This window comes from Oncorhynchus nerka, unplaced genomic scaffold (genome assembly GCF_034236695.1).
Source record: "Oncorhynchus nerka isolate Pitt River unplaced genomic scaffold, Oner_Uvic_2.0 unplaced_scaffold_1181, whole genome shotgun sequence".
NCBI lineage: Eukaryota > Metazoa > Chordata > Actinopteri > Salmoniformes > Salmonidae > Oncorhynchus > Oncorhynchus nerka.
The window spans coordinates 1-11,061 of record NW_027040154.1 but is presented as its reverse complement, the minus strand read 5'-3'; the positions used below and the strand labels follow the sequence as shown (position 1 = coordinate 11,061).

Here is an 11,061-nt window from a genome sequence, read left to right as displayed (position 1 = left end):
CCCATCTCACCACCAGATGGTGGTAGTGTTGTAATTCCTCCATGTCGCCACCAGATGGGAGTGTTGCTGTAATTCCCCCATCTCGCCACCAGATGGTGGTAGCGTTGCTGTAATTCCATCATCTCACCACCAGATGGTGGTAGCGTTGTTGTAATTCCTCCATGTCACCACCAGATGGTGGTAGTGTTGCTGTAATTCCATCTCACCACCAGATGGTGGTAGTGTTGTTGTAATTCCTCCATGTCACCACCAGATGGGAGTGTTGCTGTAATTCCTCCATGTCACCACCAGATGGTGGTAGTGTTGCTGTAATTCCATCATCTCACCACCAGATGGTGGTAGTCACCACCAGATGGTGGTAGTGTTGCTGTAATTCCATCTCACCACCATGGTAGTGTTGCTGTAGTTTTCCATCTCACCACTGGGTTGTAGTGGTGTCAGTCAGGGCCTGATGCAGGAAGGCACTTCGTAGGGAGGCTCTGGGGCAGTTAGGAGGACTGGAGCTCTGATCTGCTATGTCATCAGGATGGGCTTCTGTCTCACCTCCAGGATATCTGATGACAGACAACAGAGTCAATGAGCAGTCAATACAGTAATTTACACGACAGGGAAAGTCCATAATGGCTCCCTGTCCTCTAGAAAGTGTAAAGAATCTAGATTAGAAGACCCTAGCCGCACCCTCAGAGCATGGCCAGACCAGCTGGCTGTTGTGTTATCAGAACATTTTCACTCTCAGGTTGTTATCCCCACCTGCCCAAGATGTCTCCCCCAGTGGGGAATAACTCATTCTGCAGGGTGCAGCAGGCCCAGCCAGTCATGTCAAATCCATAGATTAGGGCCTCATTCATTTCCTTCTATGAACTGTAACTCAGTAAAATCTTTGTTCAGTTTACATCTGACAGGGCCCCATTAGGGACTGATGGTGTGTGGGTCTGGGACTGAGGTGATAGGGACTGATGGTGTGGGTCTGGACCTGAGGTGATAGTGAATAGTGACCCATTTGGGACTGATGGTGTGTGGGTCTGGACCTGAGGTGATAGGGACTGATGGTGTGGGGTCTGGACCTGAGGTGATAGGGACTGATAGTGTGGGGTCTGGACCTGAGGTGATAGGGACTGATGGTGTGGGACTGATAGTGTAGGGACTGGGTCTGGTCCTGAGGTGATAGTGAATAGTGACCCCTGATGGTTTGGGACTGATAGTGATAGGGACTGATGGTGTGGGTCTGGACCTGAGGTGATAGGGACTGATGGTGTGGGTCTGGACCTGAGGTGATAGGGACTGATAGTGTGGGGGTCTGGACCTGAGGTGATAGGGAACCTAGGGACTGATAGTGTGGGGGTCTGGACCTGAGGTGATAGGGACTGATCTTGAAGGTGATAGGGACCCATTAGGGACTGATGAGGGATAGGGACTGTGTGGGGTCTGGACCTGAGGTGATAGGGACTGATAGTGTGGGGGTCTGGACCTGAGGTGATAGGGACTGATGGTGTGGGGGTCTGAACTGAGGTGACTGAATAGTGACCCATTAGGGACTGATAGTGTGGGGGTCTGGACCTGAGGAAATGACCCATTAGGGACTGATGGTGGGGGGGGTCTTGACCTGGGGAATAGTGACCCATTAGGGACTGATAGTGTGGGTCTGGACCTGAGGTGATAGGGAATAGTGACCCATTTGGGACTGATAGTGTGTGGGTCTGGACCTGAGGTGATAGGGAATAGTGACCCATTAGGGACTGATGGTGGGGGTCTGGACCTGAGGTGATAGGGACTGATGGTGTGTGGGTCTGGACCTGATAGGGACTGATAGTGTGTGGGGGGTCTGGACCTGAGGTGATAGGAACCATTAGGGACTGATAGTGTGTGGGTCTGGACCTGAGGTGATAGGGAACCATTTGGGACTGATGGTGTGTGGGTCTGACCTGAGGTGATAGGGACTGATAGTGTGGGGGTCTGGACCTGAGGTGATAGGGACTGATGGTGTGTGGTCTGGACCTGAGGTGATAGGGACTGATGGTGTGGGTCTGGACCTGAGGTGATAGTGAATAGTGACCCATTTGGGACTGATGGTGTGTGGGTCTGGACCGGAGGTGATAGGGACTGATGGTGTGTGGGGGTCTGGACCTGAGGTGATAGTGAATAGTGACCCATTTGGGACTGATGGTGTGTGGTCTGATAGTGTGGGGGTCTGGACCTGAGGTGATAGGGACTGATGGTGTGTGGGTCTGGACCTGAGGTGATAGGGACTGATGGTGTGTGTGGTCTGGACCTGAGGTGATAGGGACTGATAGTGTGGGGTCTGGACCTGAGGTGATAGGGAACCATTAGGGACTGATAGTGTGGGGGTCTGGACCTGAGGGTCTGATCTTGACCTGAGGTGATAGGGAATAGTGACCCAATTTGGGACTGATGGTGTGGGTCTGATAGTGTGGGGGTCTGGACCTGAGGTGATAGGGACTGATGGTGTGTGGGGGGGGTCTGGACCTGAGGTGATAGTGAATAGTGACCCATTTGGGACTGATGGTGTGTGGGTCTGATAGTGTGGGGTCTGGACCTGAGGTGATAGGGAATGATAGTGTGGGGTCTGGACCTGAGGTGATAGGGACTGATGGTGTGGGGGGTCTTGACCTGAGGTGATAGGGAATAGTGACCCAATTAGGGACTGATGGTGTGTGGGTCTGGACCTGAGGTGATAGGGACTGATGGTGTGGGGGTCTGAACTGAGGTGATAGGGAATAGTGACCCATTAGGGACTGATAGTGTGGGGTCTGGACCTGAGGTGATAGGGAATAGTGACCCAATAGGGACTGATGGTGGGGGGTCTTGACCTGAGGGAATAGTGACCCATTAGGGACTGATAGTGTGTGGTCTGGACCTGAGGTGATAGGGAATAGTGACCCATTTGGGACTGATAGTGTGGGTCTGGACCTGAGGTGATAGGGAATAGTGACCCATTAGGGACTGATGGTGTGGGGTCTGGGACTGAGGTGATAGGGAATAGTGACCCATTAGGGACTGATGGTGGGGGGGTCTTGACCTGAGGGAATAGTGACCCATTAGGGACTGATAGTGGGGGGTCTTGACCTGAGGGAATAGTGACCCATTAGGGACTGGATAGTGTGTGTGGTCTTGACCTGAGGGAATAGTGACCCATTAGGGACTGATGGTGGGGGGTCTTGACCTGAGGGAATAGTGACCCATTAGGGACTGATGGTGGGGGGTCTTGACCGAGGTGATAGGGGACTGATGAGGTGTGGGTCTGACTGAGGTGATAGGGAATAGTGACCCATTAGGGACTGATAGTGGGGGGTCTTGACCTGAGGGAATAGTGACCCATTAGGGACTGATAGTGTGTGGGTCTTGACCTGAGGGAATAGTGACCCATTAGGGACTGATGGTGGGGGTCTTGACCTGAGGGAATAGTGACCCATTAGGGACTGATGGTGGGGGGTCTTGACCTGAGGGAATAGTGACCCATTAGGGACTGATGGTGGGGTGGGGGGGGTCTTGACCTGAGGGAATAGGGACTGGTGTGGGGTCTGGACCTGAGGTGATAGTGACCCATTAGGGGACTGATAGTGGGGGGTCTTGACCTGAGGGAATAGTGACCCATTAGGGACTGATAGTGGGGGGTCTTGACCTGAGGGAATAGTGACCCATTAGGGACTGGTGGGGGGGGGGGGGGGGGGGGTCTTGACCTGAGGTGATGCGGTACAGCGGCAGGGTGACGTAGGTCAGGTGGGAGTAAAGCAGGAAGTACTCCTCCGTACGGTTCAGTTTGAGCCAAGATCCCACCAGGGACCGACCTGTACCCGACAGGGAGCGAGACCGCAGGTTGGACTGGTTACACAGGTCTGCATGGGGTCACATGATCCAGGTTATAGGTTAAACACTCTCTCTTCAACACATCCAGGTTCTACACTCTCCTGGTTCTACACACTCTATTCTACACTCTCCTGGTTCTACACTCTCTCTTCAACACATCCTGGTTCTACACTCTCTCTTCAACACATCCTGGTTCTACACTCTCTCTTCAACACATCCTGGTTCTACACTCTCCCTTCAACACATCCTGGTTCTACACTCTCCTGGTTCTACACTCTCTGCAACACATCCTGGTTCTACACTCTATTCAACACATCCAGGTTCTACACTCTCCTGGTTCTACACTCTCTCTTCAACACATCCGGGTTCTACACTCTCTCTCCAACACATCCTGGTTCTACACTCTCTCTTCAACACATCCGGGTTCTACACACTCTCCAACACATCCGGGTTCTACACACTCTCCAACACATCCGGGTTCTACACACTCTCCAACACATCCGGGTTCTACACACTCTCCAACACATCCGGGTTCTACACACTCTCCAACACATCCGGGTTCTACACACTCTCCAACACATCCGGGTTCTACACACTCTCCAACACATCCGGGTTCTACACACTCTCCAACAGATCCTACACAACACGTGGTGTTTAGGTATAAAATATCATTACCCTCGTCGTCCTCTTCCCTGAAGAACTCTTCACTATCGTTGGCTGAGTGACTCTTCTTCATCTCAGTGATACGGTTCCTGGGGACCTTCCGACGGAGAGAAGGGGAGAAGAACGAGGGGCGGTTCCTCTCTGGGGTGGGAGGGGTGCTGAACGACGTCACCTGACCAGACAGAACACAGACAGCCAATCAGAACCAACCAATTATAGAAAACACAGAGAACCAACCTATTACAGAAAAAACACCCAGACAACCAATCAGAACATATCTAATACTACCATCAATTGCACTTATACCTGTAACTCAGTAGTAATATAATAGTGTATTAAACATGGCAGTAACTCAGTAGTAATATAATATACTACAGTGTATTAAAGATGGCAGTAACTCAGTAGTAATATAATAGTGTATTAAACACGGCAGTAACTCAGTAGTAATATAATATACTACAGTGTATTAAACACGGCAGTAACTCAGTAGTAATATAATAGTGTATTAAACATGGCAGTAACTCAGTAGTAATATAATATACTACAGTGTATTAAACACGGCAGTAACTCAGTAGTAATATAATAGTGTATTAAACATGGCAGTAACTCAGTAGTAATATAATATACTACAGTGTATTAAACACGGCAGTAACTCAGTAGTAATATAATAGTGTATTAAACATGGCAGTAACTCAGTAGTAATATAATATACTACAGTGTATTAAACACGGCAGTAACTCAGTAGTAATATAATAGTGTATTAAACATGGCAGTAACATAATATACTACAGTGTATTAAACACGGCAGTAACTCAGTAGTAATATAATAGTGTATTAAACACGGCAGTAACTCAGTAGTAATATAATATACTACAGTGTATTAAACACGGCAGTAACTCAGTAGTAATATAATATACTACAGTGTATTAAACACGGCAGTAACTCCATAGTAATATAATATACTAGTGTATTAAACACGGCAGTAACTCCATAGTAATATAATATACTAGTGTATTAAACACGGCAGTAACTCAGTAGTAATATAATATACTACAGTGTATTAAACACGGCAGTAACTCAGTAGTAATATAATATACTACAGTGTATTAAACACGGCAGTAACTCAGTAGTAATATAACAGTGTATTAAACATGGCAGTAACTCAGTAGTAATATAATATACTACAGTGTATTAAACATGGCAGTAACTCAGTAGTAATATAATATACTACAGTGTATTAAACATGGCAGTAACTCAGTAGTAATATAATATACTACAGTGTATTAAACATGGCAGTAACTCAGTAGTAATATAATAGTGTATTAAACACGGCAGTAACTCAGTAGTAATATAATATACTACAGTGTATTAAACATGGCAGTAACTCAGTAGTAATATAATAGTGTATTAAACACGGCAGTAACTCAGTAGTAATATAATATACTACAGTGTATTAAACATGGCAGTAACTCAGTAGTAATATAATATACTACAGTGTATTAAACACGGCAGTAACTCAGTAGTAATATAATATACTACAGTGTATTAAACATGGCAGTAACTCAGTAGTAATATAATATACTACAGTGTATTAAACATGGCAGTAACTCAGTAGTAATATAATATACTGCAGTGTATTAAACACGGCAGTAACTCAGTAGTAATATAATATACTACAGTGTATTAAACACGGCAGTAACTCAGTAGTAATATAAAGTGTATTAAACATGGCAGTAACTCAGTAGTATATAATATACTACAGTGTATTAAACATGGCAGTAACTCAGTAGTAATATAATATACTGCAGTGTATTAAACATGGCAGTAACTCAGTAGTAATATAATATACTACAGTGTATTAAACATGGCAGTAACTCAGTAGTAATATAATATACTACAGTGTATTAAACATGGCAGTAACTCAGTAGTAATATAATATACTACAGTGTATTAAACACGGCAGTAACTCAGTAGTAATATAATATACTGCAGTGTATTAAACATGGCAGTAACTCAGTAGTAATATAATATACTACAGTGTATTAAACACGGCAGTAACTCAGTAGTAATATAATAGTGTATTAAACACGGCAGTAACTCAGTAGTAATATAATAGTGTATTAAACATGGCAGTAACTCAGTAGTAATATAATATACTACAGTGTATTAAACACGGCAGTAACTCAGTAGTAATATAACAGTGTATTAAACATGGCAGTAACTCAGTAGTAATATAATATACTACAGTGTATTAAACACGGCAGTAACTCAGTAGTAATATAAATACTGCAGTGTATTAAACACGGCAGTAACTCAGTAGTAATATAATATACTACAGTGTATTAAACATGGCAGTAACTCAGTAGTAATATAATATACTGCAGTGTATTAAACATGGCAGTAACTCAGTAGTAATATAATATACTACAGTGTATTAAACACGGCAGTAACTCAGTAGTATATAATATACTACAGTGTATTAAACATGGCAGTAACTCAGTAGTAATATAATATACTACAGTGTATTAAACACGGCAGTAACTCAGTAGTAATATAATAGTGTATTAAACATGGCAGTAACTCAGTAGTAATATAATATACTACAGTGTATTAAACATGGCAGTAACTCAGTAGTAATATAATATACTACAGTGTATTAAACATGGCAGTAACTCAGTAGTAATATAATATACTACAGTGTATTAAACACGGCAGTAACTCAGTAGTAATATAATATGCATTAAACACTGCAACTCAGTAGTAATATAATATACAGTGTATTAAACATGGCAGTAACTCAGTAGTAATATAAATATAAACTGGCAGTAACTCAGTAATATAATAGTGTATTAAACACGGCAGTAACTCAGTAGTAATATAATATACTACAGTGTATTAAACATGGCAGTAACTCAGTAGTAATATAATATATACAGTGTATTAAACATGGCAGTAACTCAGTGTATTAAACACGGCAGTAACTCAGTAGTAATATAATATACTACAGTGTATTAAACACGGCAGTAACTCAGTAGTAATATAATATACTACAGTGTATTAAACACGGCAGTAACTCAGTAGTAATATAATAGTGTATTAAACATGGCAGTAACTCAGTAGTAATATAATATACTACAGTGTATTAAACATGGCAGTAACTCAGTAGTAATATAATATAGTATTAAACACGGCAGTAACTCAGTAGTAATATAATATACTGCAGTGTATTAAACACGGCAGTAACTCAGTAGTAATATAATATACTACAGTGTATTAAACATGGCAGTAACTCAGTAGTAATATAATATACTACAGTGTATTAAACATGGCAGTAACTCAGTAGTAATATAATATACTACAGTGTATTAAACATGGCAGTAACTCAGTAGTAATATAATATACTACAGTGTATTAAACACGGCAGTAACTCAGTAGTAATATAATATACTGCAGTGTATTAAACATGGCAGTAACTCAGTAGTAATATAATAGTGTATTAAACATGGCAGTAACTCAGTAGTAATATAATAGTGTATTAAACATGGCAGTAACTCAGTAGTAATATAATATACTACAGTGTATTAAACACGGCAGTAACTCAGTAGTAATATAATATACTACAGTGTATTAAACATGGCAGTAACTCAGTAGTAATATAATAGTGTATTAAACATGGCAGTAACTCAGTAGTAATATAATATACTACAGTGTATTAAACACGGCAGTAACTCAGTAGTAATATAATAGTGTATTAAACACGGCAGTAACTCAGTAGTAATATAATATACTACAGTGTATTAAACACGGCAGTAACTCAGTAGTAATATAATAGTGTATTAAACATGGCAGTAACTCAGTAGTAATATAATATACTACAGTGTATTAAACACGGCAGTAACTCAGTAGTAATATAATAGTGTATTAAACATGGCAGTAACTCAGTAGTAATATAATATACTACAGTGTATTAAACATGGCAGTAACTCAGTAGTAATATAATAGTGTATTAAACATGGCAGTAACTCAGTAGTAATATAATATACTACAGTGTATTAAACATGGCAGTAACTCAGTAGTAATATAATAGTGTATTAAACACGGCAGTAACTCAGTAGTAATATAATATACTACAGTGTATTAAACATGGCAGTAACTCAGTAGTAATATAATATACTACAGTGTATTAAACACGGCAGTAACTCAGTAGTAATATAATATACTGGCAGTGTATTAAACACATGGCAGTAACTCAGTAGTAATATAATATAAGTGTATTAAACACGGCAGTAACTCAGTAGTAATATAATATACTACAGTGTATTAAACATGGCAGTAACTCAGTAGTAATATAATATACTACAGTGTATTAAACACGGCAGTAACTCAGTAGTAATATAATAGTGTATTAAACATGGCAGTAACTCAGTAGTAATATAATATACTACAGTGTATTAAACATGGCAGTAACTCAGTAGTAATATAATAGTGTATTAAACATGGCAGTAACTCAGTAGTAATATAATATACTACAGTGTATTAAACACGGCAGTAACTCAGTAGTAATATAATATACTACAGTGTATTAAACACGGCAGTAACTCAGTAGTAATATAATATACTACAGTGTATTAAACACGGCAGTAACTCAGTAGTAATATAATAGTGTATTAAACATGGCAGTAACTCAGTAGTAATATAATAGTGTATTAAACATGGCAGTAACTCAGTAGTAATATAATAGTGTATTAAACATGGCAGTAACTCAGTAGTAATATAATATACTACAGTGTATTAAACATGGCAGTAACTCAGTAGTAATATAATATTAAACACTACAGTGTATTAAACATGGCAGTAACTCAGTAGTATAGTGTATTAAACACGGCAGTAACTCAGTAGTATATAATAGTGTATTAAACATGGCAGTAACTCAGTAGTAATATAATAGTGTATTAAACATGGCAGTAACTCAGTAGTAATATAATATACTACAGTGTATTAAACACGGCAGTAACTCAGTAGTAATATAATATACTACAGTGTATTAAACACGGCAGTAACTCAGTAGTAATATAATAGTGTATTAAACACGGCAGTAACTCAGTAGTAATATAATAGTGTATTAAACATGGCAGTAACTCAGTAGTAATATAATAGTGTATTAAACACGGCAGTAACTCAGTAGTAATATAATATACTACAGTGTATTAAACATGGCAGTAACTCAGTAGTAATATAATATACTACAGTGTATTAAACACGGCAGTAACTCAGTAGTAATATAATATACTACAGTGTATTAAACATGGCAGTAACTCAGTAGTAATATAATATACTACAGTGTATTAAACACGGCAGTAACTCAGTAGTAATATAATAGTGTATTAAACACGGCAGTAACTCAGTAGTAATATAATATACTACAGTGTATTAAACATGGCAGTAACTCAGTAGTATATATAATAGTGTATTAAACACGGCAGTAACTCAGTAGTAATATAATATACTACAGTGTATTAAACACGGCAGTAACTCAGTAGTAATATAATATAATATTAAACACAGTAACTCAGTGTATTAATAGTGTATTAAACACGGCAGTAACTCAGTAGTAATATAATATACTACAGTGTATTAAACACGGCAGTAACTCAGTAGTAATATAATATACTACAGTGTATTAAACACGGCAGTAACTCAGTAGTAATATAATAGTGTATTAAACACGGCAGTAACTCAGTAGTAATATAATATACTACAGTGTATAAACACGGCAATACTCAGTAGTAATATAATAGTGTATTAAACATGGCAGTAACTCAGTAGTAATATAATATACTACAGTGTATTAAACACGGCAGTAACTCAGTAGTAATATAATATACTACAGTGTATTAAACCGTCCCCTAGACTAGAGGGTCAGGGCGCTAACCGTCCCCTAGACTAGAGGGTCAGGCGCTAACCGTCCGCTGACTAGAGGGTCAGGCGCTAACCGCCCCCAGACTAGAGGTCAGGCGCTAACCGTCCCCTAGACAGAGGGTCAGGCGCTAACCGTCCGCCTAGAGGGTCAGGGCGCCAACCGTCCCCTAGACTAGAGGGTCAGGCGCTAACCGTCCCCAGACTCGAGGGTCAGGGCGCTAACCGTCCCCTCGAGGGTCAGGGCGCTAACCATCCGCTAGACTAGAGGAGGTCAGGGCGCTAACCGTCCCTAGACTAGAGGGGTCAGGGGCTAGACTAGAGGGTCAGGGGCGCTAACCATCCCCTAGACTAGAGGGTCAGGCGCTAACCGTCCGCTAGACCAGAGGGTCAGGGCGCTAACCGTCCGCCAGACTAGAGGGTCAGGGGCTGAACCGTCCCCAGACAGAGGGTCAGGGACGCCAACCCATCCCCTAGACTAGAGGGTCAGGCGCTAACCGTCCGCTAGACTAGAGGGTCAGGCGCTAACTCAGTCCGCTAGACTATGTTAGAACTTGTTCTAATGCTTTGTACACTTAGTGTACACACTCAAACACAGCCTGGCACCTACTAATGCACCCGTTCAAAGGAACTTAAATATTTTTTCTTGTCCATTCA

General features: G+C 41.2%; 1 protein-coding gene across 1 annotated transcript; it reads right to left on the bottom strand.

Annotated features, from left to right (window-relative positions):
* Positions 1-347: 347 nt before the first annotated feature.
* On the bottom strand, positions 348-4,676 carry LOC135569238 (uncharacterized protein KIAA0930 homolog). The gene is made up of 3 exons (XM_065016016.1): positions 4,501-4,676; positions 3,699-3,854; positions 348-554 (listed from the first exon to the last, which is right to left on the bottom strand). The coding sequence occupies exons 1-3, from the start codon at positions 4,559-4,561 to the stop codon at positions 514-516; spliced, it is 258 nt and encodes an 85-aa protein (XP_064872088.1). The 5' UTR covers positions 4,562-4,676; the 3' UTR covers positions 348-513.
* Positions 4,677-11,061: the final 6,385 nt, after the last annotated feature.

Bases quoted from the DNA above. Each gene is read 5' to 3' on its own strand.
- LOC135569238 (XM_065016016.1), bottom strand. From the start codon at position 4,561: ATGAAGAAGAGTCACTCAGCCAACGATAGTGAAGAGTTCTTCAGGGAA. The intron at 3,855-4,500 runs GTAATGATATTT...GACCCCATGCAG, and splicing joins CAGGGAAGAGGACGACGAGG to ACCTGTGTAACCAGTCCAAC. The intron at 555-3,698 runs GTCAAGACCCCC...GTCTGTCATCAG, and splicing joins GCTGTACCGCATCACCTCAG to ATATCCTGGAGGTGAGACAG.